Below are 27,240 nucleotides of genomic sequence, written 5' to 3' on the forward strand. Positions count from 1 at the left end.
CTGGAAGATTGTTCGTGGGGGTCGTCGATATGCAGGATATGGCGTGTAGAACAAGGAGGTTTTGATAGACTGAACAATTGGTCTGAAGATTGCTAAAAGGTTGGTCCTAGAATGTAACGAAGATTGCTGAAGTCGATTATAAGTGGTATCATTAGAGTATTCATATTGCTCGTGTTGCTTCTATCGAAGCCAGGACTTAGACCGGTATATTGACCGTTCTAGAATAAATAGCCCTATAGGCCTCCCCCCTTAGAACTCTAAGTGTATTGTCGTCTATTTGTATGCTCGTGAAAAGCAGCCTGGCTTTCACGAAAAACACGACGATAGGTACATCATCATACACTGCGGTTTAACTTACACAGACATCCTCATTCGTCTATCCCTAGAGAAAAACATACCCGGGTAGGTACCTAGGTAGATAGTCGCAGACCAGCCACCCCCATCATCATCATCACCATTACCATCACCATCACCACCACTCTAATCCAACGACCCGGCCAGCGCAACGCAACTAAAGCGCATATCGCCACCCCCTCGCTCGAGGAACTGCAGCGGCCCCCACAGCAGCGCCTTGTCGGACAGCACGTCCTCGCCGTCAGCCAGCTCTCCGCGGGCAATGGGGCCCTTGCGGCGGCCGTCGAGCTCCCACAGCGTGCCGTCCTCCGTCTTCACGAAACACACGTAGTGCAGATCCACGTCGTCTTGGGCGTCGGGCGCGGCCGTCGCGCCCCGGCTCGCGGCTTCTTGGTGCGCGGCGGCGAGCTCGGGGGTGCGTTCTAGAAGGGCGGAGCGCTGGGCGGGGGGCAGCGGGGTCGAGGCGGTTAGGAGGCGGTGGAGGGGGGTGTCGGGTTCTGGACGAGGGGATCAGCGTGTTAGGTCTAGGTAAGTAGGTAGGTAGATAAATAAAAAGAAAAAGAAAGCGGAGGGAGTAGCGGGCTCACCAATGAAGCCCCGCGCGGGCCCGTTCGACACGGCATGCAGCAGGCCCATCAGCCCGCACGCGTTGCGGATCGTCTGCTTGTACCATAGCACGGGCTCGTCGCCGCCGCTGCCGGTGTACTCTGGGACGGCGGCGTCCTCGGCCAGCCGGTGCGATTCGTACGTCGCCGAGACGGGGAACACGAGGAGCAGGGCGAGCGCGGGTCGCGGCACGAAGGCGAGCAGTTCGGGCTCCGTGATGGAGTATACGTCGTGGATCTGGAGGGCCTGGCTTAGGCCTAGTTTGTGAAGCAGGGAGGTCATGAGCTCGGGGTTCGCTTCGAGGGGGACGAAGGCTAGGGAGCCGGGTGCTGGGTCGGGGTTTGTGGTTGTTGACATGGTGTCTGGTGTGGTGGTGGTGGAGGTGGTGGATGTTTGGTTCGTGGTTTGGTGGATGAAGTTCGTATGGTTGTATTGTACTAGGTTAAGTGGTAGATTAGATTGGATTTCTCTTGCAAGTGTCTACCTAAGGTTACCTAATTTAACCCGAGGAAAGGTTTCGTATTTAGAATTTAGTATCAGTCTGAATAATCGTTGTAATGTATATTGCCCCGCTACGACAGGGGTTTGGAGGCAGCTAGCAATATGACGCCACTCATCTGGCATTCTAAAGCTCCAGCTTTATCGATAGGAGTGGGGTATATGGATAAGGGTCTCTACATATACTGTATTAGTACCTGGGTACCTATGTACTCGTATTCGGTATGACAAAGAAACGTAGGTACCTACATAGTGGATAGCTTCACGAAATATTAAGAGTTGCCATTTTCGCGTTAAACCTTTTATTTCTCACCACTAAATATCTTGTGTATATCATCACGTCTCATATCCCATATTCATATAATCATAGGTGTATACACACATCTCTAACCCAGTCGTTTCTTACGCTAAACTCCAACAAGCCATCTCCCAGTAGTTATTCTTTTCTCTCTCAAAGTCGTAATCCATAACATCGTTGTCCATCTACTTTCCCCCTTTACCTTTCCCTTTCCCTTTCCCAAAAATAAAAGTCCAGACTTTCGCTAGTCCGAGCTCTTCTTCCGGCTCTTGCGACCCCTCTTCAAGCTATTGATACCGTCTTGTATCATGCTGCCTGTGCCGCTTGCAGCTTCCTGGCCGCGCTCCTTAACTTGGTGCTTTTCTGCTTCATCATGAATATCCTTTACTACGTCCTTGCCCACGCTCGTGCCGCCGGCCCAGTCTAGCAGCCCCCAAGCACCGAAGTTACCGCGCCCGCCGCTTGCATAGTGCGTCGCAGTGCGTCGTGTGATGCCGCCTATAATAATACCTGGCACAATGCTGTAGCCAGACATGGACAGCGTCTCCTCTAACGTCGTCAAGATAGTAAACAAGAAGTATGTGAGCAGGTGCGGTTGGATGACCATGGCTGACAGGTATACCGGTAATGTGCGATTAAAAAGGAGCGGCAGCGGATGATCTGTATACAGCATCAGGGCATAGGGAGCGCCGTGCTTGCGCGAGTGCGCGTATGCGTTATGTAGTCCTGCCACTCTCCCTCGAGAGTGTAACACAAATCGGTGGAGGTAATACGTCAGGAACTCGCGTGCGGTATACAACATTAAGATATGCTTCGCGATCTGCCAGGGGAGTGGCAGTGCCGTACTAGTCTTGAAGAGCGGACGGTGCAATAGTGTTCCAGCGCCTATGGATATACCGGATTGTACCGCGGTGCTGAGCGCAAGGTTGAAGATAGCGAGCAGGATCTGCCGAAGTAAAGAGGCAGCACTTTGTCGAGGGAGAGAAGTAGAACCATAGAACTTAATAGATTCTGCCAAGCTGGGAACCAGTGTGTCGAATAACAGAAAGAAGAGCGACGGCACCAGCCAGAATACTATTCGCACTGCTAGGGTGCCGATCAACTCGATCCTCAGAGGCGAATGAGATAGGACGAGTGTCGTCCAAGTCATATAGAAAAATAGGAGATTTAGCGACCCCGACCACGACGACAGCATCGGCCCACCGAAATATGAGACTATCGGAAGGGATAGTAGGAGATCCATTTTGTTGGTATTACCGTTTATGCTTCTTGAGTATACAAAAGCGCTGGATGAAGAGATATGTGTTCGGTAAATATGTACATCTATATGTCTGGCTACCTATTTAACAATGCAGTATACTCAGACATGAGACGATGATGATGCCTTAGGATTTAGTTTCTCAAGACTTCGTTGTTCATCTAGAAGCCAAGATACCTCAATCATACGAAAAAAAAAATCCTAAGATTCCTACGTGTCTTAGGCCTCACCTTGCCTTGAGTCCTTGATTTGATGCGCACCTGCTAATGAACAGCTCAATGACGTATGTTGTGCTGTCATTTGGTATCTAACTTCTTGATTGGTCGCGCTGTTGATGAGTTCTCGTCTCCCCTGTTAGCTTAGGCGGGGCCGTAATTATTTGGTCGACGTGAAGCCCAAACTGCTGGGCTTCCATGCCAAGAAATACGTGCAGCAGCCGTCGTGGGAGCGGCTTCGATTTGGCATTTGCGGGGCATCTTCTTAATTAAGCCTGCTAAGCTGCTTAGGTTAGGTAAGCTGCTACCCAGGTTAGGGTTGTTCTAGGCCAGGTACCTAGGTACATACAAGGGCACGGGAAGCCTCCACTAATAGCCCGATAGCTCAGGTCCTGAATGTTTGTTAACAATTCAATATTCAACAATTCAGGTCGCACGCAACATTAATATTAAAAGTGCTACTGTCTTTTGATTTTCCAAATGACCAAGCAAAGACGAGCTTAGCACCACGTGTAATTGTTACATAGGTAAGATCTATAACTACCGTCTCAAAGTTATTCCTTGCAGATGACGAATCATTGCGGACATGAGTCCTGGCCTGCTGCGACATCATCATCTTACAAAGATGTGACAGCACAGTTTTTCGACATGGACCCATGGCATATAACCCCAGGAAAACGACGTGACTGTTAGCTAGCTATTTGGGCTGATCCTACTCATCAGGGTTTTATTTTGTTATGTTTAGTTTTTTATTTTTCTTTATAGATCTAGTCTTCGAACTCAATTCAGGTTTAATCTTCAATAACTAACCAGACATGAACTATTGGAAGAAGCTCCGCCAGATCGCTATGTTCCGAGCACGGATTCATAGGAGTCCCTTGCTGTAGGACAATATAGCTTAGGATAGCTGATATTGCTCCAGGTTGAATTCATAGCTCTCAGACAAGCCTACGGCATTGGCAAGAATGCCTATCAGCTTCTGTCATTCACGTGGCGTTTGCAGCTTGTCAATATTCTCGACGCATGAACCCACCGAAATTGAGAAGCTCTGTGCGGCTTTCCAAGACCAAGGACATCATCCAAAGGGGTAAATTCCGAGACCAGGTCGTCCACAAAAACAATTTCCGGTCCTTCACTGGTGATAGAAAATAAAACCCAAGGCAAAAAAAGTTGCGACTCGTCATGTTAAGCACGAAAAATCTGTTTTCGTCTCTACGCTCGGCGAGATCCTCTTTAGGCATTTTCGTCGTGATATGAGCCTGTTAGTACACGATACGGGACTGACATATCACCTGTAGGACTTTGTACGTTGTACTATAACTGCAAGTGATCTGATGGTTTTCGTTAATGATCTGGCTGCATAGCTTCCTTTTTGCCCCGTCTCACTTGCGGATAGTTCATATATATTAGGTACCTATATAAGGTAACGAGCACATTGAATACAAATAAAATAGGTTATCAGACTTAGCTGATGATGGCGAAGCAGGAATAAGTAGAGAAATACTTGAGACCCAAGTTCTTGAGACCCAAGTTCCACCCGCTCGTAGAATTAGGTTGTTATTTTACGTCTTTGCGTATACGAAATGTTGCCTTTATATCATACGTTTTTTATACTGCTTCCTTTACCGCTTGCTACCAAATGCTGTACAAATAAACGTTACCCGTTGTAGCTGTAACCCAATTCGATACTACCTACTCAACGCGCATATTCTGAAACGGAGTCGTACATTTCAATATATTTTGTGTGTTCAGATATGTAACCTTTCAATGTATGAGATGTAGGTTAGGTACCTACATAACGTAGCAGAAAGAGACCTAAGCTAACTTTTCAGGGGCATGCATGCTAACTCCGACGATTGGAAAAGTTTAAGACTGGCGTTAGTTAATCTAAATTAGGCTCAGCTTCTCAATCTTGCCACTTTTCTGGGCTCGACTTATGGGGCAAGAAAAATGTCGATCTGAAAGTAAATTTTAGACTAATAAGACTAGACATACCTTTTATGATACAACATATCCGTACCTACCTATCATTAAGAAAATATTTGGAATACAATAGTTAAAAACGTTAATATAGAGTAAACATACTAGGTTTTGTATCATTCGCCCGTTCAGAATACCGAATGCAGCTATGTAGCATCTGTAGGTAAAAGTACCTAATGTATCACCTGCAGAAACCGCCAGGCACATGCATAATGTCAGGGGTACTTACCTGTGCTCGGTGCTGCAATACATAACACCAGGTATTATTATTGCTGCAAGAGCAAGAGGGACCCGAACAGGTTGCACACAGACTTTCCGATCAAAGTAAACTACAACCACTTGAGGCTTGTTATCGGTAGTTCAGTACCTAATTAGACCTACCTTACTTTCCTTGCCTTCCTTGCCTTCCTTACCTTCCTTATCCAATGATAATAAGTTGACCTAATTATTCGATCGCCGAGATGTCCACTCCCATTTTCCCCTGAGTCTAACATCGATCAAAGTTGGCCTTCCGCAAATTACAGTACACGCTACCGGTTCCGAGAATTTTCTCCCATCAATATGAATCGCGGTAATCTATTCTTCAAAATCTTTTAGCTAAAGTTCTGTTTTCGATACCCAGTTAATAGCCAGTACCGTCCATTTCTCAATTTATCCTATATACCCCTGTACGTAGTAGTCGGATCTACACTACGAGACGGCCGACCGTCGTACCCTAGTCGCGATTGGCATGATTGTACATACATACATACGGGACCTACCAGCCTACCTAGCCTACATATGTACAATTTAAGCGCCTCTTCCAATTCTCGGACCTTGGGACCTTGGTGACCTGCAGCGAATCTGTCTCGGTATTGACCTAGCATCCTGCATCTCGCAGCCACATCCCATCCGGTTCGTCCAGTTCGTCCTTCCCTCCTCTGACCTCCACATTTGCTGCATATTCTACCGAGTTGGAGTTGGGTGTTGGACTTGGACTTGGACTTGGACGTTAGAGTTGTACACCGCTTCTGCACGCGGCAGCAATCAGAGACACAGGTGAGACCAGTCGCAATTAGGCAAAAACATCCTCAGCCCTAGCCTCGATCGCTGTGGTTCATTCCCTTTCCTTGCGTCTAACCGCTATGGATTACGGTGCCGCATCCAAGTCAACCGCTGCCGGACCACTGCCCCCTATTCCCCGTCAGAGTCGCCACCAATCCCGGAGGAAGGTAATTGATCCTTCTATGCACTTACATCTTCGTGACGGTGACATAGATCGTGTCGGCGTATCACCAGCCTCTCCCGAAGTAATTTCGTCTCTAATTACCAGTCTATCTGTCATCTCAAAGCCGGCGAATAAGCATTTCGAGGGTCAAAGCCTGTCTACGCCAAACTCGCCACGCGACGGTAGCTTCGGTGTTGAATACGGGGCATTTCCTGCTTCTAAGCTCGGCCGGTTACAGGAGGAGGATATTGACATCAACGAATTGGCTGCCAGTTCCCCTACCATTCGGACAGCGAAACCGCCATCTGGCTTCTCCCCATTGACTGCCCCAAAATCGCCACGTCGTGAGTCTTCGGGCGGAGGGTTGAAGTCTCTCTTGCGCAGCTCGTCTAGACCATCGTCAAAAGGTTCCGTCTCGTCGTACGATGACACACGTAGTATAGGCAATCTTTCGATCGAACGTGGATTACCACCTACACCCGAATTGCGCAGACAACGATCGCACGACAGCTGGGGAAAGAAGCAATCTCGCAGTCACAGGGGTTTGATGTACATGAGCTCGAAAGAACGGTTACGTGCCAGCGAGATAGAAAAGAAGCGCGCAAGCTCGGGGTCCATTGGCACATCTAATAGTTTAGGTGCATTGTTACCCAGGACTGACACTATTCTTGCCGAAATCCCGATTTGCGAAGAACCGAACGATTCACCAATAAAAGAAAGCATGTACAATTTGAGTCCATCTTTCGATACCAACAGCGCCCATATGTCAATTCCAACTCGCGACTCTTCTTTGCGCAAGACGGGAACCAACGCCAAAAGATCCTCACATAGGTCTTCACGGTCGCGAAAAGAAGACGACGGTTTCGGCGACATTATTCCGGAAGGATCTGAACACACTATGTCGCGCGATCCATCCCATACAAGACGACGACACATAAGCCGAGCAAACTCGGAGGCTGGCGCTCGGAGAAGAGACGATTCTCTACCACCCGAAATGCCACACTCAGCAAGAGCAAGCACGTCTTCTGCTAAGAAACCCCAGGAACCCAATTATAGGCATCAGCGCTCAAGATCATATTCAACCGATACAAACGGATTTGAGGATGGCGCTCCATCTCCGGCGGTAGCGCAGAGTAGAAGACGTAGTGCGCATGGAAGTGATCGCAAAACACCAGGGCGCACGACTCCGGACTTGGGCGAGATAATTAAACCTAAACGAAGCAGCTCACGGTTAAAGCGTCTTTCGGCAGCAGGGCCTAAAAGCCCGGAGCTAGAAAGGAGAAAAGAGGCGGCTACTCCGGAGCCCGTGGTGGGTTATGAGCGACCTCAAAGCGCGGATTCCATCGACGATGCTGTCGAGTCCTATTTGTGTTCGCCAAGGTTGTCGCAGAAGATCCGACATCCGCAGACTGGCCGTGTCATATCATTTTCTGAAGTTGGCGATGCTGAAGGTTCAGCAGTATTTTGCTGCGTAGGCATGGGCTTGACTAGATATATCACCGCGTTTTATGACGAGCTGGCGCTGACACTGAAGTTACGTCTAATCACTCCCGATCGGCCCGGCGTGGGTGATAGTGAGCCGTATGCTGACGGGACGGCGACACCGCTCGGTTGGCCTGGTATGTCTATGCCCTTGTTTGATATCTTGCGCGAATATTAACAGATTATAGATGATGTTTATGCCATCTGTCAGGCGCTCAAAATCAACAAATTTTCTATCCTTGCGCATTCTGCTGGCGCTATTTACGCTCTTGCTACCGCGCTCCGCATGCCACAGCACATCCGTGGCCGTATTCATCTTCTAGCTCCTTGGATCCCTCCGTCGCAGATGAATGTGTTCGGTACATCTCAAGCCTTACCTCCTACCAATGCAATCCCTACATCCCAACGGATTCTCCGAGCCTTGCCAACCCCTTTCCTTAGAGCAGCTAATAGCTCCTTTATGACGGCTACCAGCAGCTCTATTACTAGCTCATTACCTAAAACTAACACGCGTCGCGGGAAGCGGAAGTCCTCTGCCCCTGTCGGCTCAAGCAATCGCCGAGATATAGCACCTAGCTTGGACAAGGAGAATTTAGTGCAGGACACTGCAGACGGGAAACCCCTCCCACTCTCTGCCAGCGAAAATATGGATCGGTATCGTCCTAATGACAACGAATTCAATCCTCAAAATACTATTATTGCTGCGGCTACCGACGCTATAGCGGATAAAGAAAGACAAATGTCATACGACATGCGGCTTACTCACGCGATTTGGGAACTCGCTACTACAGGAGCCAACCCTGCTGTGGACTTGCTTGTCTGCCTAGAGCGAAGGCAAACAATTGGCTTTCGCTATGTAGACATTACCCGCCCAGTCACTATTCATCACGGAAGCAGGGATACACGTGTCCCGGTCGAAAACGTCAAATGGCTTGGAAAGACAATGCGGCGTTGCGAGGTCCGCGTTCTCGAGGGTGAAGGACATGGACTGATGGCTAGCGCTACAGTTATGGGCTCCGTATTAATGGAGATAAGTAAGGAGTGGGATGACTGGATGATACTTACAAATTCGAAGCGGACCGACGAGAGAGGCCGAAGCATACGAGCCAGCGCCCGGTGAAGAAGCATAATTATGGTATAGATAGGTGGTTTTCTGGAGGAGCATCATATCGTAATATTTGCGATTTGGATCATACCCGGCGCATGGGAGTTTTGCTGAATCAGGGCTTAATGGTAATAGGATTCTCATAAGAAGGGATATTTTTGTTTTGTTGCTTTATATACCATGACAAGGTTGACAGTGCTCTACGCCCATTAAGAACCTATTAAGCTTCATAAAATCAAGCGTTAGAGATCAAGGCTGGGCGTTGTTAAATGGGTATTGGAGAACCGAGGAGGATACCGTGTACAAGTAGTTCTTAAGTCATAAAAACGACTCGGCCGAGAGTCTACCTACATAGCAACTTAATGTCTAACTCGAATCTCCTTTTTGAACTGGGCTGTAATTAAGAATTTATGTCACCGGGCACCTGCATTCACTCTTGATGTATTGAGTACCTATGTACCTAGCTAAATGCACGGGCCCATTCCAGTGTTACCGGGATAAACTTCGGCGACCCACGTGATCTATTCCTTCCCTAGCTTAGGGTCTTTCCTATGCGATCAACCAGTCAGCCAGTCAACTAGTCAACTCGATTTCGCTGTGGAAATTTTACGAGACGAGACGCGTTGCGTTGCGCTGCGACAAGACGAACGGCCCCCGACAAGCTCATGCAAGCCATAAACATATATTGATCTTTTAATCCACCCCAACTCCAAACTTCATTCTACTGGGTACGATACATGCATACAATACTCCTTCATTCTTAATCAAGTCTTAACCCAAGTGTCCGACTTTCTAGTTCCAAATATTGTTTAGCGCGTTGCCAGCCTTCAATTATCCTTTCCAACTTGTATTATCAGCATGAGATGACATAGAAAGACTTGACTGCAAAAACTGCGAAAACTGCGAAAACTGCGACACAACATGGAGGCTAGAAGTACTCCGCAGGCGTTCCTCTCGTCCTACGCGCCGCGATTGCGCGTTTACAATAATTCTCTCCTCACTCCCGTAATTCATTCTACGGCACCTACCGGCCCGGTATCGCGAACGACGAAACGTGGCACTACTGTAATTAATTATGCCGAAGACGGATATGACTACGATGATGACGATGACGATGACTCGAGACGGCGACCTACGGGCTTGCGTAGTCTGAGACGAGAAGACAGCGCATCACGAATAGATCCGAGCGATAAGTTTGGGAAGGAAACAAATGCCCCTGTTGCGGTTCAGGGCATCTGGAGGGATTGGATGCTGAAGACCAAGAATCGATCAGATCTAAACAACCAGGCCCAAGCTGCGATGCCTGTTACTCTTATTCCTATTCGTATCGACGTCGATATTCCTGCCTTCATGCCCTCCGCGGCGTACCCTCTGCCTCGGGGTCTTAACCAGCCACCTCCTCAGATGGACCCTGCGTTATACAGGACAGGCGACATGACGGTTCCCTATAAGCTAAGGGATATTTTCTTGTGGAATTTGCACGAGACTGTCATGACCACGGATCAATTCGCGCTCAGCCTCGTTCAAGATCTGGATCTTCCCAACCAGGGCGCTATTGCTGCTGAGATCAGCAGACAGATCAGAACCCAACTAGAAGAGTACGCAGGTGTTGCGCTCCATCCACTTTTCCACTCGGAAGATAAGGCGCCTACGAATGGCGTCGGGCTAGCTCCTCAGTTGAGCTTCCGCGATACCCCGGCAACTCCAGCTACTCCTCTCCCTAATTCAACACGTGCTCCTGAAACTCCGTTCCGAAATGGTCTCGATACCGGATTTGATACTCCAAAGGGTGCTCGTTCGCAGGTCCCCGAAATAACGGCCAGCGCCACACCAATTCCCGCCGACTCGGATGAGCTGAACCCCGACGACACCTACCGATGTATAGTTTCCCTCAACGTAAACCTTTCTTCCCAACTCTACACGGACAGGTTCGAATGGTCGCTACTCCATCCCCCTGGCACAGCAGAGGCATTTGCCAAAGTCACGTGTGCGGATCTGGGCCTCGCTGGTGAATGGGTTCCCGCTTTAACGCATGCGATATATGAGGCAGTATTACGTCTTAAAAAGGAAGCTTGCGAAGCTGGCGGTCTCGTGGCGGGATGGGGTGGTATGGGGACCGAGTTTCCCAATGACGCTGCTCACGGTGCGGATGCCGGTTGGCGGTACGATCCTGAGCACCTCGCAGACGAGTGGGAGCCTAAGATCGAAGTGCTGTCGAAGGAAGAGATAGAGAAGCGAGAAGTCGACCGAGAACGACAGATCCGACGTCTTCGCCGAGAAACTGCCAGATTTAGCAGTAATGCCGGCATGATAGGTGGCGTACCAGGATTGGGCTTCGAAGTTGAAGAGGAGAGGATGGGACGTGGAGAGAGATCGAAGAAAAAGAGGAGATTCCGTAGTTTGAGTCCCCTTGGGCGATCTGGTACTCCGGGCGGCAGGAACACGCCAGATGTTGGATACGGCGGAGGAGGGGGTGGAACGCTCACCGACCAAGAGAGGCTTAACTGGCGCTGTACCCATTGTCGTATCTGGGGTACGAGCGTGTGGGCAGTCAGAGATGGACCTTGGGGTCCTAGGGTAAGTTACATTCCGATCTTTTACATGGGGATATTTTCTAACGACCGTCTGGCGTAGTCCCTCTGTGCCAATTGTGGTCGATTCTACGAGCAAACCAAGAAGCTGCCTCGGTGGACAAAGAATTTACACTTGGTGGACTTGCGTCCATTTTAGGGTGATGGAGCTCGCGACCAGGCTCGCGACCAGGTCCTTGTGCCTTCTGTGGAGAAGGACGTGCCTATAACTAGAGTTCGCAAGAGGAGAAGAACCAGGAAGTGATTTTAGTGCCAGGGTTGTGTTTACGAGAAAAAGGCGTTTCTGGTCGGAAACTTGCAATATAGCATGGGGAGTTTTTCTTTTAAAATCACCTGCCAGGAGTCGTTGGCTATGGTCTATACCACTGACATGTCTGCGGGCATGAAGGCGCAGACAGTTAATCAAGATGACTTCGCTTGCCGTCTGGGCTGTCTCAAGGGCAAATGTTGCATTTCTTCTTTCTGTTGGCTGTATCATCGCCGCCCCCCATTTGTATACTAGATTACAGGTGCGCGCGAATGCTGCAAGGAGACACTATCGAGAGAACTCCGCCACGTTAGGGAAATGCCCAATACTAAAAGCACTAATTGCTGTTGCACCTGTTGTACTAATCCCGATGAATATCTCGCATTGCTACCTATCCAAGCCCTTCCCACAAACATACACTACCTATATATCAACCTTTACATGCGATTAGGTTCCTAGTTAGGTTACCTATCCATCCTAATAGATTCCTGGGAGAATCTTGTACGGCACCTCGCGCTTGAACTGAGCCCATTGCTCTTTATACTTGTTGGTGCAGTACTCGTCGAGCACGCCCGCAGCACGGTAGCTCAGATCCCACATCTGCCAGGACATCATAAGGAGCCCGCCGATCCAGCCGGTGGCCACCATGGTGTACCCGCCGCGCCAGAGCGAGTAGCCGAGGTAATTGACGTGGCGGGCCCAGCGCCACACGCCGACCTTGCACACCTTGCCCTTGTTCTCGGGGGCGTCCTTGAAGGCCTTGCGCTGCGCCTCGGAGACGGTTTCCAGGGCCAGGCCGAAGACGTACATGGACAGGCCGAGGAGGGTGCTGAGGGGGATGCTAACGGGAGTGGTCACGAAGGGCAGGGAGACGGCGATCTGGGGCTGGGAGAACAGGGACGAGGTGGCGGGCGCGAGGGATAGGATGCCGTTGGCGCTGTTTATCACCGTGTTGTACAGGGCGACAGCCGCCGCGGCACCCGCCGGGAAGGACTCGTACGAGAGCACCGTCTGCCAGTAGATCTGCTTGGCGGCGGAGCCGCACGCGAAGACGAAGAGCAGGGCGCTGGTCGGGTGGCCCAGGGCGTCGAGGAACGGGATCCCGGTGTGCAGGAGGGCGGCTGCGGATGCGCCTACGGCGCTGGTGATGCCGGCGCGGGCTAGCAGGGCGCTGCCGAGACCGGCGGGCGCGAGGAGAGCATGTTGCAGAGGGAGGTCTAGGAGGCGCAGGCCGACGAAGGTCAGGGTGCCCCAGGGGGTGGGGGAGCGGTCGCCGCGCTGGATTAGGTCGGCTTTCTTCTGCCAGGGTTTGGAGTCGGGGTTGGAGTCGGCCATGGTTGGTTGACTCGATATATTATGGTGAATGCTATGGTGTTTTTATTTTATTTTATTAAAAAAAACGTACATATATATCACGAAGATTTCGAGTCATGTAAGAGGGACAGATGATTGGATTGTTAGGTAGGTATGTATTGATAGAGTTAATGATGATGTATTAGATAAATAGAACAGAACCGTAAGCTGTGGACGTCCGAGGACATCATTGATGTTGTACGACCACCGCGCGTCATGCGGATTTCAGCTCGGATTAGCGAGGGAGAGATTAGAGAGGCGTTTTTAGTGCAGTTGAGAACGCTGCTTTCTTAAGACTTACCTAGGAGGTACCTAAGATGGTAGCGTATTTGATGCTGACTGACAATCAAATCTGAGTATCGACAGATACATGGCAGTTACCTAATTATCGACAGTAGATCTCGCAGCTGTACACTAGCAAGAGCTCTTACCTTACATGCAGCAAGGAAGGTGAGGTAAGGTAAGGTAAGGTACGGCGGGAAGCTCATGTGGAGCTCCGTCGATCGATGACGGCATGGCTTTGAAACCGCGGGTTTAAGGTTTGCATAGGTAGTGATAAGAGTTATCGGTCTGTGTACAAAGTACATGACATACACTACATGTAGTTAGTTGAGAAGTTACGAAATCTCCCTCTTAATAAATCGCTTTGCCTTATTACTCGTTACCAAGTACCTATATGAGGAAGCCAATGCTCAATTATTACCTGTTTCTCCTACCCTATGTACTAGCTCTCATAAGCAAACACAGGCATCGGATCTGCACATCAACTTTTAGTCTCTCCGCTATCCGCTTCATATCGCGATTTCCGGGAACGTGCCGCCATTCCGGGATAGAACTCGGTGGAGCAAAGTAGGCATGTCTTAAGCCGGCGATGGCGCCTTGGCTATGAGGTACTATATCTTAAAGGTTTTTTTATAGCCCATGCTCACTTGTACATCGAGTATAGAGAAAGTCGAGCTCGAGTCGCAACAGGCGACAGCTCACGTCGACCCCGTTATCTCAACAGAACAAAATATATAAGAAGCAAACTTGTGACAGAAGCCTGCGTTAAGTAAAGCGACTCCTCCTACATCGCAGAGTGGCATCACAACATCCTTATGCTACATAATCCATGCTACATAACCTATGCACCTACGGGCCCGCTCGGCCGTCCCTTATACGACGGCGAGTAGTATAGAGACCTTGAATCGGTGTTATATCCCGTCTTAGTCAGAAATTGCATGGTTACATACCTAGCTATACACTAGTTAGGAATAGCCGAGGTTCGTAGCTTCTTTCTGCAGGCCTTTAAAGCCACGATCAGAGCTAGCTATCACGTATTTTTTTGTTAGAAGTTTACCTAAAGGTTACTAGGTAAAAGGGTGAGTGCTCTACTGTTCCCTCTTGTCTATGGAGTAACGTTCCTTATGACCCTTATACTTGACCCGCAGCTAAATTTTAGATCAAGTATTTGACGGACTGCGTAAAGGATTATAGAAAATGCAGGTATATCTCGAAGAATTCAACTGAGAGTTACTTGCGGGTTAAATATCAAGGCGCGGCGGGAGCGGAGGTAGGATATGTTACTAATTGTCATCCCAACAACCTGGACGGAGCTTATAATGCGATATCTTGATAATTACAGATCGTTGCTATTTGCAAAATACCCTGCGTGTAAGACATCCAAACCCTATCCTAGTGTCTCCATAATAGCTCCTATTGGATTCCCAGGAAGAGGGTCAGATGGCTCGGCGGGCTCTAGCTGCAACCTTCTCTAATGCAAAGCGAAAGCGGTTAATGCATTGAGCCACCAGCCAGTCTCTTGTTTATTCGTTTATATAAACAACCTCGAGGTTCGATGGGCGAAGTAGACTGCCAAGCAATTCTCGCTGTCCTCTTTCCCCTTTTCAGCCTCCAAAAATAAACCCGAGAAGTATTCCAACATGGCCGAAGTTCCTGTTATCCAAATCCTCAACAAGAAGGATTACTTCAAACAGGCTTTGGTGCCTATTCCGGACCCCCTACCACCTCTAGGGGAGTCGTCCCTACGGATTCGGACGGAGGTCATTTCTCTGACCTCTAACAACTTTACCTACTGCAAATTGGCTGACATGGCCGATTGGTGGGGCATCCACCGAATCCCGCCTACGGCCCCGGCACCATACAACGATGATTCCGTTTACGGCCGTATCAGCGCCTGGGGTTACGCCAAGGTCGTCGACTCTACATTTCCCAGCGTGCCCAAGGGAAGCTACGTCTGGGGATATCTCCCTATCGGTACCCTGCCCCTAGACTTCCAAGTCAGGGAGACCGGCGCCCCCGGCCAGTTCTTCGTCACGGAGCCATACCGGAAAAAGCACCTGAACTTGTACAACCACTACTTTGTCTTCCCGGAGTCGACGTCTAAGGAGATCCAAGCCAAGGCCGACGCCATCGCCTACGATGCCTTGTTCCGCGTCATGCACCTGACCGCGTTCCTCATGGCCGAGTTCATGTTCGCCCAAGACCCTAAGCAGTCCGTCAACCTGACCCCGGAGCAGGCAGATCTAACAGACGCTACCGTCATTAACTTTGCGCCCGGCTCCAAGGTCGGCCTAGCGTTCGCGCGCGCCTTGCGGACAAACCGTACGGCGTCGAAGCCGGCGCGCATCGTGGGTGCCGCAAGCGAGTACTCGCAGGCGTTCGTCAAGAGCACAGGTCTATACGACGCGGTAGAGGCGACGAGCGCGGACCCTCTCGAGGTAGCCTCGCGACTAGGCATCTCCAAGGACAGCAAGATCGTGATCGTAGACTTCGGCGGACGCAATCACGTGCAGTGGAAGTGGGCAGCAACCCTGGTATCTGCGTACCCGCGCGTGCAGTTCATCATCGTAGGCGCCGAGGTCTCGGAGCCCTCGGCCGCAGTGGCACCCGACGGCAAGCCCCCGACCGGCCTCGACATCTCGCAAGTCATGGCCGACACGCAGCAGAACCAGGCCATCGCCAAGTTCGGCGAGAAGGAGTACTACGCGCGTGCGGACGCAGCGTGGGAGAACCTCCGGAAGGAAGGCATTCCCGGCGTGAAGCTCGTCTGGGGCGAGGGCATGGAGTCGGTTAGGGATGCGTGGGATAGGTTTGCCAAGGGTGAAGTCTCTTCGGAGGAGGGGCTTGTCTTTAAGGTATGAGGGGACAGGAAGTTCGTTGGTGAGCTATGAGAGGTATTATCGAGGCCGCAAGCTGGGCGAGGGTTTCTCACCTACTTATCGAATTCTACGACTTATAGCTTAAGTACATACGTACCTATCAATCGAATAACGTAAAAGAGTCTTTCAATGTTTTTTATAGGCCTTAACTAATAGTGCTATAGGTGCTTCCCCAGTAATTCATGTTGAATATGTGTATGTATGTATGTATGTATGTATGTATCGATGGATATTGCCCTGCACATATGAACTTCAATATTCTCTAGGCAGGTATGTATTTTGAAGGTGCGTGTGCTTAGACTTTGTTAATTTGGGCAATAGGTAGCTACCTCTTAACGTACCTGGCTTTATCCCATGTGCTATACCTGTTTGCCTAGACGTTTATGTGGTAGGTACGATTCAGGGGCTACGGCCCCATCATCGTTGCTGTCTGAATTACATACTAGATAGACCTTGAAGGAAGGCGCGAGTTACCTGCAAAGTGTATTATAAGATCGAATCTTTACCTAATCGTTAATATCCACCGACTTTTACCTTTTAACTACACAACATCATCTTCTCCATCAAACTTTCAATCTCCCCTAATCTCATAGCACAATGGATAGAATTCCAGAGGATGTTATCATAATTATTGCTTCTTTCCTTCCATCCGGTGGCCTCGCACCCTTCGCTACGTTGTCACGGCCGTGGCAGCGAGCTATCGAGCGGCGAGCCTTCTCGGCTTTGCGCATTGACATCACGACTAATGACCTACACGTTTTCGAGCGTAGCGTTTGGACTGATTATATGCGCCGCAGGTTCCTGAAGGACCTCACGTTCGTCATCCAGCTATACGTTGACATGAAGAAAGTGACACGGGATTTACGCCGGCTCTTCCTCATTCTAGCCGAGAGCGACGATGAGAAGAAAATGACCCTGACCCTGGAGCTGTTTGGGAATATCCGTGACGAAGACAAAGACAAAGATGAGGAAGCTCAAGGGGTGCGTCGGGGGGATCAACATGGCTTAGCTGATGCTCCGGTTGAGGCCAACTTCCTCTCCGGCACAGAGTGCCAAAATGTGTCTCTGTCGCTGTTGTGTACTGATATACGTGCGTTCGACAGAGATGATCTATGGGTTCCCGATAGAACGAATTCGTTATCATACGATCCTCTAGGAGCAGCTGCTACATCAGCGGCGTCTTTGACGGCTCGCTTTTCTGGCCGAGCAAAAGCGAACAGTCAAAGATGCCTGTCTCACCCTGGCCTCGCCTAAAAGAATTCCATATCAGTCTTGCATTGACGACGCCGGCAGGAGGCTGGTACTTTATAAGACAACCAGACACTCGCATTCGAAGCGTGCCTCGCGAGGACACGATGCAGCCGTTGTTTGCGGCCTGGGCCAAGGCGCTCGAATCTATGTCTGTCCTGGAAAATGCCACCGTTCGCTTCTATGTACCTGACGGATCGATGGGTCCTAGCCCCTGGTCGGTCATCTTTCCAGTACCTAACTCCGACGTTCACCCCCTTCAATCTCCTGTAAAGGGGAGACCAAAAATCTATTTGCATAAATCAATGCTTGCATTTGAGGGTACCAGGGGCTGGCGACCTGAGAAACCGACCATGAGGAAGTTGCAAGCGATGCTTAAAGATGGGTTCCCAAGCAGAAAGATAGTCATCTGTGGGAGCTAGGTACCTTACCACGTTATGTACACACTAGGTTCTACGAGTTAAAGTAGACAAGAAATGAAGTCTTGCGGTATAACAATATCATTACTAAATGCCACGTATTTCAGTTGAAAAGCATACACCCTGATTAGACTTGGGCCCCTCTAACTTCCGCTTAATAACACAGGTAGTTATTCACTTGAAAAGGGTATGTATTAATGGTTAGAATCTTACCAAGAATAGCAAGTCATCTGAGATGCTTTTGCCATATCTAAGTTCTATGCCGGATCGTAATGTAGATGAGAGCGAGAAGATGAAGACTTAAATTGCGAACGGCACCATAAATCATAAATGCCTCATAACGAATATCATCTTCCCTCCCGTCCCTATAATAGAATGCCCGAAGCCAGACACCATGCTAATCACGGACCGTCTCAACGCCCTTCCATGCAGACATGCCTCGATAGACCAACCAGATCTCTATGCCGTCGAGGTCGTTTATATTCCAAGGAAACCACAGTTCCTTTACGCTACTCAAACTTAGCTCCCCTCGACCCTCCCGAACTTCCCCTCATCAGAGCCTCAACATCAACACCTACCCACTTCATCTCCCTACCTATTGACGGTGCAGATACATTTTGGGGCGGTGTCGCGCGTTGTTTTATATGCTTTCTTACGCGCAGGCGGTCTACCAATTCGCCCGATATCATCTCGAAGCTCTGCTTCAGAGCCACGGACGTCTCCCAGCGCTCGCCGTACTTCCCGAGCGTCCGTGTGGTTTTCTCTAAGCACGCCAGGCTTCTCTCTACGTTGTCTACGCCAGGGCCACCAGGGCGCTGCGGTAGAGGGGGTGGCTGCGGTTTGCCGACCTCGACGAAGGGCATCGGTGGAGTGACGCCTGCGAGGAGCAGGTCTTCCGCGTCGCGGAGGACGGCGACAAACTGGCTCGCCATGAAGAAAACGCGCAAGGCGTCGTGGTATGTATAGAAGGCGGTTTTCATCTCGCGATGCGATACATCATATATACGGTCGAGGTACGCGATGGTATGCTCGAAAATGAGCAGCCGGGCATAATCAGTTATATGAGGTGCTCTGGCCGACGGCGCTATGCAATAGACGAAACTATATCGCAGTTCAAGGTCGAATAGCTCCCTCATGCCAATTGGCAGGGTATTAGGGAGCGTCTCAGCCCATTCTCTCATATCTTGACACATCTGCCAGATGAATGAGGATGCATTATGTAATGGAGTTGGTTCCGCTTGGAAAAGTGCCTGGTACCAATGTGATTGAGCTCGTCGTAGTTGGAATAGTAGGAATGCAGGCTCAGAACCAGAAAGGATTTTACCAGTGATCGATGCTCGGCGGCTGAATGACGAAGGTCGAGGCCAGCCGACATTTGTTGATGCGTCAGTGAAGGAGAAGGCGCGTGCATGAACCATACTGATGGACCTTACTCAATGAGTTAGCATCTCTTATACCACGAGCAGGGGTAGAATTATATACCTATCTAATGAATAAACGCAGTAGAAGGTCTTCCGCCTCATATCTAACACCGCCTTGTCCGAGAGCTGTTCCGGCGGAGGATCTTGGTGAAATCCCAGGTCGATTACTGCTCTAGAGGTGAAGCCGATCAAGTGCCAGCTATCGAAATGAGCCGGATCTAGCATAGAATATTGAGTGAGAAGAATCAAAGATTGTATCTGCGTCGTGTAGCCTGGCATCAACGCTCTGTCTGCGTGTTGCAAGGCCTGAGCCACAAAACGTAGTCCATTACGATAGTAATTATCGTTCTTCGCTCGACTCTGGGCGGTGGACCCAACGGCTAATACCATATATACGAGCCAATAGTCAACATCTTTGATTGCTCGCTCCTGAAACGAGTACATTTGCTCAAGGATGGTGTAGAGTGTTGTTTCGGGGAATGCAGGAAACAAGGAATAGATATTTGTCATGTAATATTGAACAAGAGCAACGGCGTCTTGCTTAGGAGGCAGAGTTAAGTCCACGACGTTTGGAAGCGGGTCGTTTGAAGCGGCAGCTAACACGAGGCGCGCAAATGTCATGTTGCTCATTGTGGGTTCGAAATCTCTTGTCGTAGCATTAATCGACCTTGCCATTCATTATTAATACATCACCGGTTATAGCCTAATGTCTGGCAGCAAGCGACTTACAAGAAGCCGAAGTCAGACATCAACGAATTGACATCGGACATTTCTCGTTTCCTAGCAGCTTTACGGTATATAGCTGCTTTGATAAGAGCAAGTGAGTCTTTCCGGTCAGACTCCGACTGCGCCGGTGACACCTCAGACTCATGTTGAGCGACGGACGCCTTTCTTGATCGAGCGTACGCAAGTCGCTTTTCTAGCTTCTCTATGCGAAGTTCGAGCGCAGCGACGTAACTAAGCAAGCCGTGTTAGAAGAGTAATAAGTAATAAGAGCGCCTAGGTATATGTAAAGCTGAGCTGGGATCTCTTACCTCCGTTCCTTGCCCCTAGCGAATTGATCGTTGGCAGCCGAGCACTCTTTCTCCCGGCCAGCCTTTTCGCAGGCAGTACATGCCGGCAATTTCCCATCGCACTGGCAATATAGTCATCAGCACCGGGATTAATATATTGAACGACAGCTGGACTACCTTGACTTTAGCACTTCGACCTATTGATATCTTAGTCTTGGCATTCTTTAACAGGTACTCAATGTATATGTTCTATGCGATAATACTGACATCTAGAGCAGGCTGACACTGGTCGTGATACCCGCAATAACGGGTTATCCGAGAAACTTGATCGCGGCATAGTACCTGTCTTCAAGCGAGAGCTTGGGCGTGTATAGTTTCCCGGATGTGGTCCCTGACGTCCAGGTATTTAATGGTATGAGATAGCGCCAATTCAAGTGGAGATCGTTTCCACAGTCGTGAGAGCTACGTGGGTAGATTAGCGGTTTTAGATTAATTAATATATGTACGTGGTATTGGTAGTAGGCGACATGCGGCGCAAGAGTCGTTAAATTTAACTTCTTTTCCGCTGAAGAAGCGTTATTGCTGTTTCGGAAAGAGATTATGACTATTAAAAGTAATAGTGGCGGTAGTAAGAATGAAAGATTCTAAGCTTGCACGTGGATATTGGATATACCGCCTTCAGAGCCTTGGGGCTCAAGTGACGAGTCGAGAAAGGAGGCTTATTACTTTTAGTGGCGTTAGTAATACGTCTACATACGGGTATGTAGAGAGTAGAGAGTAGAGAGAAACAAATAACCTAACAATCTTACCTTTGCATGTACAAGAAACCCGTACAAGGTGTGTAGTGTGTGGTGTGTGGTGTTCCGAAGATGGGCTAGACCGTCACCACTACCACAGAAAAATGGGAGAGAATAATGTGGCGGTAACTATGTATACCACAAACTGTGACCACAAACTGTGGGGGTTTCCGCCGATTTACAATTTAAGAATGATGGACCATTGCATAACTCATGGTTTGGCGGCTCCTCTTGGAAGCTTGGTGCGGCTTAGGATCTAATCGTCAACGATTCGCGGGGTTCCTTTCTTTCTTTGGTTCATCCAAGGAGCCGAAAGGACATTTGTTTGAACTTTTGCTATTTCTGTCGTAAAACATCCGCTTTCCCGTGGAGCTGGGGTCATGTTGATGCCGGGGCGAGGAGTACATATGTATACCCTGCACAAATTATATGGCATTATACATACCTATATTACATGGGTTGCCGTCGTAGCGGGAGCTCCCTGCGTCAGGGGGAGGAATTTCAACCCAGCTCGCTCCTCAACAATTTGTATAAGCCTTGTTACCACGAGGCATTCTAGTAGAGACCATGCGGGAAACCACCCGAGAATGAGATCATTTCCGCTCCTTTCGCCTCCTCGCGCCTCGTCCAGGACCGATAGTCAGTATCAGAACACCCGACTTCCCCACGCCCTCCTCTCGCCTGCAAGAGACATGCGGTAAGGCTGGGTTCTTTCTGAATCTAGTTGGTGGCACAGCTAATGGAGGTATGCTTTGCGGACAAGTGACGCGATTGCCTCGCGAGGCGCCATGGCAGCCTGCATAATAATACAGATATTTTCTTGATTCTTGCGCCGCCGTCTCATACATACATGCATGAATATCTTACCTAGGTACCTAGGTAGTACCAGACCGTTGGTCGGGTGTAAGAAAAAAGAAATAGAGAAGTCCGGTTGCATCGATAATCGTCGGTCAGCACGTTGTTGACTCCCTTAAAACCGATGTTACTGTTCCAGGATAAGCTCGATTAAAAAATGTGCCTAGTGAAAAAGCAGAGGTCAGAGGAAGGGTTTCCAAGAATAGAAACGGATTTTTGCAGTTGCACCAGGAAGAAATCCTAGGCACTTTTGCCGCACGCGTGTAAGTCAAAGTCGTAACGGCCGGGTTCTTATAGAGACTAAGTTTATATTGTAAAGCGAGATGACATGCACAAATGAACGAAACGGAATTGTATCCGGTAATAGCATTGTAATAGCATTCGTCGACCCTCCATCGACCAGCTATTGACCCAGCCCGACGTGAAGCCCATAAAGGAATAGAAAGGTGAAACGAAACGGGTGACAGGAGAAACTTTAGGAGTCGGGTGATTCGGACGACTCAGAGCTAATCAGAGCTAAAGATTGGATCAACTAGTAGTTAAGGTTTACTACATCATGGGGACTAATAACCTTGTTATGTAGAGTTTGATTTCCGTGAAATTGATCTATGGAAGTTGCTGTTCAACTAGTTACCTATACATACGAACCTTCTATAACCGCGGGGCTAATCGGTGCTCCATTATATATACTCCGCGTTCTACAGTCGCTACAGGGCTAGGTCCCCTCTCTTTAAGCCTTGTAGCCACCTACAAATAGTGGCTAGGTATTGTATTGTACTGTCTTATCGGGTATTTTCAATCTGACAGTACATTATCGTTAGCGTACCAGTCAAGCTAATATACAAGTAGTTGATGCTAGGTAGATACGAGATATACGTGTATATGCACAAGGCATTTCGTACGAATTGATACATAGGTACCTACGGTACGGGTACGTAAGAATGTGTTCTCAAACTGAGAGCGGATATTACAAGCTCAACGGCGACGACTCTCCCTTCTACAGCCACATTTACGAAGCATTCTGCGGCGGCGTCTCCAAAAATCGAAACCATGATAAAGTAAAACTTGAACTGCAGCAGCAGCAACAGCAGCAGCAACAGCAACAGCAGCAATATAATCGCTTTGTTCAATTTGCTCGCCCCGCTTTCATTCCCGACGCTTCAAGTCCTCGAAGCTGCGTGCGACCAACGATTGATCTCCCCCACGTGCCTGGGGGCCAGATCAAAAAGCCCAAGGCTCTATCCCTCAACGAGAGCGACCAGAAACAACACGAATCCATACTAGAGTCGCTCATGGATGCCTCAAATGTCTTTCGTCAGGTCCAAGGGTTTACGTCCCATACTCCGAGACCGCCGCAACAATGGCAACAAAAGAAGCCCATCAAGGCCGAAGAGAACGGTGACGGCGAAGCCTCGCACCGCATTGCGCATACGCTAACAGCTTGCTGCCGGTGTCGCCAGGTGAGTACCTGTCTCACCCATGCTCCGTTGAAAGAGATTTAGGACTCTCTCTCTCTCTCTCTCTCTTTCGAGACTATTTAAGTTGACTTGGCCGTTTCTTAGAGGAAAACACGCTGTGACCCCACGCTGCCTCGTTGTCTGCCGTGCGAGCGATCCGGCTCTGCCTGCGAGTACTTTGATACGACAAAGGGAAAGAGGATTAGCCGGTATTATGTTGTCAAACTCCAAGAGAAGGTTAGACAGCTTGAGGCCGAACTCGGCCAGTATACCGACGACGATGACTTACCCAAAAACCATGAAGATTTCATCCGGCCCGGTGGTTTGGTCCGCCTGAATGAAACTGATGAGACCCCGCGGTATCTCGGGCCCTCTAGTGGTATTGCCATGACGCGTATACTCATGGAAGAGGCTAAACGATACACCGACTCGAAGCGTATATCAGAGCTGATACCAGATTTACGAGACCGCCGCCAAACCGCAGCGCCCGGCACGAGTTTTTCAGGGGCGCGGTCGCAATCCTTCGCTATGCCGCCTCCAATGTCGGCAAGGAAGAAAAGCTATCCCATCATCAGTGGCGTTCCGGCGCAAAACCTTCCGAGCAGAGGCATCGCTGATAGATTGGTAGAGGTCTTCCATCAACGGGGTGAGTTATTCGCTCGTGCTCCTTAAGCAGCAGAGAAGGTCTAGGCTAACTGCCCACTCTAGCTCAAGTATTTACTCCAACTCTTCACGAGAAGGTATTGGAGAGGACAGTTGAAGACGTTTACGCCGGAAGCACAGATCCGTACCAAAACTTTGTTGTGCGATTAGTCATGGCGACGAGCATGCAGAAATTAGACACGACATATGCAGGACTTGCTGATAGCTATTATCAGGCTGCAATGAAATACTTTGAAGATGTCGTCCGGCCCAAGGATCTCAAGACTCTTCAATGCCTCGTCTTGATCGGCCAATATTCAATGCTAACACCCACCCGAACTGCTGTTTACTACGTAGTCGGCTTAGCAACGAGGATCTGTCAGCAACTAGGCCTGGCTGATGAGAAGACCATTTCCTTAGGCGTTAGTGATCCGCTGACTTTGGACATGCGGCGACGACTTAGCTGGATTGTTAGCAACCTAGAACTCGGCATGGCCCATGTTATGGGCCGTCCGAATGGGTTTGCTAAAAGTGATGACATAAACGATGTCAGGTTCTTCGAGACCGTAAGCGACGCAAACATTCGTGAAGACGGAATCATCCCTGGACCTCCGGATGAGAAGAAACTAGTTGCTATACACTTCTGTAAGATGCGACAGCTCCAGTCTGAAATTCGACGGATCTTGTATGAAAAGAAGTACTTGGAGCCTAAGGACGACCGCCACCCGTGGTTTGGGGGAATGGAGGCCAAGATGAGCCAGTGGCTTAAGGAATCTCCCGAAAATCCAGCATGGTGCAAGCCTTGGTACGTATTTGATTACAGCATCCAAATCGAGTTCTAGTGGTCTCATTAAAATAATTATAGGTTTTCAGGGCGATTTCATGTTATGATGATGACACTTCATCGACCATCTCCTCAAGTGCCGAAGCCATCCGTGCGCTCGGCCAAGAAGTGCTTCGATTCGGCTGCATTTGTTATTCAAATCTCCAGTAAACAGATGATGGCAGCAGCTGTCGACATCACCTGGGTTTTTATACTGACCCTTTACATGTCTCTTAACACTATTTTATGGGCTGTTACCTACCCCGAAGTTCGAGTGTTGCACACTCGTGACGAAGTACAGGAATTAGTCAATATATCACTAGATATAATTGACCAATGCGTTGAAAGATGGCCAGGAACCGCAGCAGCATCTCAATTATACTCTACTTTTACGAAAGCATGCCTTCAAAGTTACGATTCGAACGAAACGCCAACACAGTCGAACTCGAGTGCTTTTAATACCCCGCCATCTCAAACAGATACGAACTCGCCTCCTGCATCTGATATTTCAAGTGGGACGACAGTATCCAATACTGGTGTTTCTCCATTCAACCCACCACAATTTGGCTACGTTTTTGGCTCTGGTCCAGAAGAGATGAACAATTATGGGGCCGAGAACAACTATATCATACACCCTACGTTTAGATCAAATTCGATCTTCCTAAACCCGGCCTCTAGTGACCATACCGGACGTCGTTTTAGTTACTTCCCTCCCGACTTCACTCAGGGAGACTTGACGCTCATGGAGGAGAACAGCCCACCAGATACTGATGCGACAGTGTCACCGCCATTCTCATCTCCCGCACAGCATATCCCAACTTCTCCGGAATCGGTGTCTACAAGCACTGCTACCCCTTCGGCTATGGGAACACCACTTCCCGTCACACCCATGCTCTCGACTTCGAGTTTAGCTCAAACCCCCTCTGATATCGCGACGCCTAATACGGTGCCTCCACCGCAATCGCGTACGGCCCCGCCAGCTTTTACTATTCCTCCTTTGCCACAACAACATCAATTACAAGGTCAACGGCCTTTGCCTCAGCCAGCTACAGTTACGGATTGGTTTAATCCCCCGCCGCCGTTCATCTCACCGTACGCCTTCGGCAACGGATTAGGTGGTAATTTCTGGAATGATTCCGGCGCAAATGGCCTTGGCGATATTAACATGGGCAACATGCCGTTTTCCAACGGGCTCCCGCCGGAGCGGCAAGGGAGTTTAAGCCAACAGCAACAAATCGAACTCATGGACGTTTTGGAGAATGAAGGAATGACAGATATAGACACGTACTTGAACATGGGAATGGCGTATCCAGACATCATGGGCAACGGGAATCAGGGTTTCAATTGGGGTGGGCAGTCATAAGTTATGCAGGGTTAGACTGGAGTTTCTTTCTTTTTTTTCTTGCATTGCTATTTATTTCCAGGTTGGGAGGATTACCTTGAAGCTTTTATGCCATTATGGAAAGGTACCTATACTTCGTATATGTGGGAAATATTCGCCGGTAGATACCATTGCTTTTTTTTTTTTTCGGCGTTTAGATATAACTGTGCGGACAGATGACGGAATGGGTGAATGAATGACAGGCTATCTGCGTTTTCTCTATATTTTTCAGCATTGCTTGGTGGTATTGGTATTGGTATTGGTCGTACTGGATGATTAAAATGTCTATCAACTTGCTGTCAATGTAGAATCAATATATTCTTTTATACTCCATCTGATAACAAGCCTCATTGTACTGTGTGAAGGACACAGTGTAGCCTGCCTGACTCTAACAGTTGCTATGAATTCTAACACAACGACAAGTCAAGTCTATCCATATAGAGCATCGATCTAATCCGACTATACAAAATACCAGATCCCGCATCCCACAGCGCGAACCGAGAAACAATGCCAAATCTCAATCAAGCCTTTACCGCAGGAAGCTAGCGACAACGGGGATGCGGCCGCGGCGCACGGAAAAACTGTGAGTGGTGGAATTTCAGCATTGGAGATGTTCCCCATACCAATTGCACCCACCCCGGCCATAAGGGCCTGGGGTAGTAGCCGTGCGCTCCGGCCCGGCCACCTGGGAAGCTCGCTGCTACACTAACTAGGTAGTTTATATGTATGCATAGGTGAGTCCGGTGGGTTGGCTGTTCTCAGCTGATCGGACGTTGACCGTTGGGACTATACATCACCTAGGTAGGTAGGTATATATAGACTAATTGTT

General features: G+C 49.2%; 9 protein-coding genes across 9 annotated transcripts; 5 read left to right on the forward strand and 4 right to left on the reverse strand.

Annotated features, from left to right (window-relative positions):
* Positions 1-3: 3 nt before the first annotated feature.
* Positions 4-1,528, reverse strand: F4813DRAFT_64099 (ubiquitin carboxyl-terminal hydrolase). Its single transcript, XM_049248723.1, has 2 exons — positions 942-1,528; positions 4-851 (listed from the first exon to the last, which is right to left on the reverse strand). The coding sequence occupies exons 1-2, from the start codon at positions 1,315-1,317 to the stop codon at positions 481-483; spliced, it is 747 nt and encodes a 248-aa protein (XP_049099884.1). The 5' UTR covers positions 1,318-1,528; the 3' UTR covers positions 4-480.
* Positions 1,529-1,743: 215 nt separating this feature from the next.
* On the reverse strand, positions 1,744-3,380 carry F4813DRAFT_358411 (uncharacterized protein). Its single transcript, XM_049243235.1, has one exon. It carries the CDS (start codon positions 2,997-2,999, stop codon positions 2,001-2,003), a length of 999 nt encoding a protein of 332 aa, XP_049099885.1. The 5' UTR covers positions 3,000-3,380; the 3' UTR covers positions 1,744-2,000.
* A 2,824-nt stretch (positions 3,381-6,204) lies between these two features.
* Positions 6,205-9,392, forward strand: F4813DRAFT_64133 (alpha/beta-hydrolase). The gene is made up of 2 exons (XM_049248724.1): positions 6,205-8,035; positions 8,087-9,392. The coding sequence occupies exons 1-2, from the start codon at positions 6,334-6,336 to the stop codon at positions 9,016-9,018; spliced, it is 2,634 nt and encodes an 877-aa protein (XP_049099886.1). The 5' UTR covers positions 6,205-6,333; the 3' UTR covers positions 9,019-9,392.
* A 450-nt stretch (positions 9,393-9,842) lies between these two features.
* F4813DRAFT_64136 (SNF5-domain-containing protein) lies at positions 9,843-11,867 on the forward strand. Its single transcript, XM_049248725.1, has 2 exons — positions 9,843-11,580; positions 11,638-11,867. Exons 1-2 carry the CDS (start codon positions 9,925-9,927, stop codon positions 11,731-11,733), a joined length of 1,752 nt encoding a protein of 583 aa, XP_049099887.1. The 5' UTR covers positions 9,843-9,924; the 3' UTR covers positions 11,734-11,867.
* A 451-nt stretch (positions 11,868-12,318) lies between these two features.
* On the reverse strand, positions 12,319-13,176 carry F4813DRAFT_389189 (DUF1295-domain-containing protein; the record flags this gene model as incomplete). The annotated part of the gene is made up of 1 exon (XM_049246790.1): positions 12,319-13,176. The coding sequence occupies one exon, from the start codon at positions 13,174-13,176 to the stop codon at positions 12,319-12,321; it is 858 nt and encodes a 285-aa protein (XP_049099888.1).
* A 1,858-nt stretch (positions 13,177-15,034) lies between these two features.
* On the forward strand, positions 15,035-16,879 carry F4813DRAFT_64147 (uncharacterized protein). The gene is made up of 3 exons (XM_049248726.1): positions 15,035-16,468; positions 16,520-16,625; positions 16,677-16,879. The coding sequence occupies exon 1, from the start codon at positions 15,117-15,119 to the stop codon at positions 16,335-16,337; it is 1,221 nt and encodes a 406-aa protein (XP_049099889.1). The 5' UTR covers positions 15,035-15,116; the 3' UTR covers positions 16,338-16,468; positions 16,520-16,625; positions 16,677-16,879.
* Positions 16,880-16,889: 10 nt separating this feature from the next.
* F4813DRAFT_396073 (uncharacterized protein) lies at positions 16,890-17,611 on the forward strand (the record flags this gene model as incomplete). Its single annotated transcript, XM_049247784.1, has 1 exon — positions 16,890-17,611. The coding sequence occupies exon 1, from the start codon at positions 16,953-16,955 to the stop codon at positions 17,607-17,609; it is 657 nt and encodes a 218-aa protein (XP_049099890.1). The 5' UTR covers positions 16,890-16,952.
* A 478-nt stretch (positions 17,612-18,089) lies between these two features.
* On the reverse strand, positions 18,090-20,941 carry F4813DRAFT_64178 (fungal-specific transcription factor domain-containing protein). Its single transcript, XM_049248727.1, has 6 exons — positions 20,724-20,941; positions 20,634-20,653; positions 20,478-20,578; positions 20,173-20,400; positions 19,505-20,110; positions 18,090-19,450 (listed from the first exon to the last, which is right to left on the reverse strand). Exons 1-6 carry the CDS (start codon positions 20,791-20,793, stop codon positions 18,532-18,534), a joined length of 1,944 nt encoding a protein of 647 aa, XP_049099891.1. The 5' UTR covers positions 20,794-20,941; the 3' UTR covers positions 18,090-18,531.
* A 2,190-nt stretch (positions 20,942-23,131) lies between these two features.
* On the forward strand, positions 23,132-26,626 carry F4813DRAFT_358420 (fungal-specific transcription factor domain-containing protein; the record flags this gene model as incomplete). Its single annotated transcript, XM_049243236.1, has 4 exons — positions 23,132-23,568; positions 23,671-24,211; positions 24,274-25,012; positions 25,073-26,626. Coding segments are annotated over exons 1-4 (2,762 nt in total), but the record flags the coding sequence as incomplete, so codon positions are not given.
* Positions 26,627-27,240: the final 614 nt, after the last annotated feature.

This window comes from Daldinia decipiens, assembly GCF_022478715.1.
Source record: "Daldinia decipiens strain CBS 113046 unplaced genomic scaffold F4813scaffold_15, whole genome shotgun sequence".
In the NCBI taxonomy this organism is placed as follows: Eukaryota; Fungi; Ascomycota; class Sordariomycetes; order Xylariales; family Hypoxylaceae; genus Daldinia; species Daldinia decipiens.

Excerpts from the sequence above, each read along its gene's own strand:
- F4813DRAFT_64133 (XM_049248724.1), top strand. The coding sequence starts at position 6,334 with ATGGATTACGGTGCCGCATCCAAGTCAACCGCTGCCGGACCACTGCCC. Across the intron at positions 8,036-8,086 it reads GACACCGCTCGGTTGGCCTG|ATGATGTTTATGCCATCTGT; the intron begins GTATGTCTATGC and ends AACAGATTATAG.
- F4813DRAFT_64136 (XM_049248725.1), top strand. The coding sequence starts at position 9,925 with ATGGAGGCTAGAAGTACTCCGCAGGCGTTCCTCTCGTCCTACGCGCCG. Across the intron at positions 11,581-11,637 it reads ATGGACCTTGGGGTCCTAGG|TCCCTCTGTGCCAATTGTGG; the intron begins GTAAGTTACATT and ends CGTCTGGCGTAG.
- F4813DRAFT_64178 (XM_049248727.1), bottom strand. The coding sequence starts at position 20,793 with ATGCCGCGATCAAGTTTCTCGGATAACCCGTTATTGCGGGTATCACGA. Across the intron at positions 20,654-20,723 it reads AGTGTCAGCCTGCTCTAGAT|GTCGAAGTGCTAAAGTCAAG; the intron begins GTCAGTATTATC and ends AGATATCAATAG. Across the intron at positions 20,401-20,477 it reads GCTAGGGGCAAGGAACGGAG|TTACGTCGCTGCGCTCGAAC; the intron begins GTAAGAGATCCC and ends CGGCTTGCTTAG.
- F4813DRAFT_358411 (XM_049243235.1), bottom strand. The coding sequence starts at position 2,999 with ATGGATCTCCTACTATCCCTTCCGATAGTCTCATATTTCGGTGGGCCG.
- F4813DRAFT_64099 (XM_049248723.1), bottom strand. The coding sequence starts at position 1,317 with ATGTCAACAACCACAAACCCCGACCCAGCACCCGGCTCCCTAGCCTTC. Across the intron at positions 852-941 it reads GCCCGCGCGGGGCTTCATTG|AACCCGACACCCCCCTCCAC; the intron begins GTGAGCCCGCTA and ends CCCCTCGTCCAG.
- F4813DRAFT_64147 (XM_049248726.1), top strand. The coding sequence starts at position 15,117 with ATGGCCGAAGTTCCTGTTATCCAAATCCTCAACAAGAAGGATTACTTC.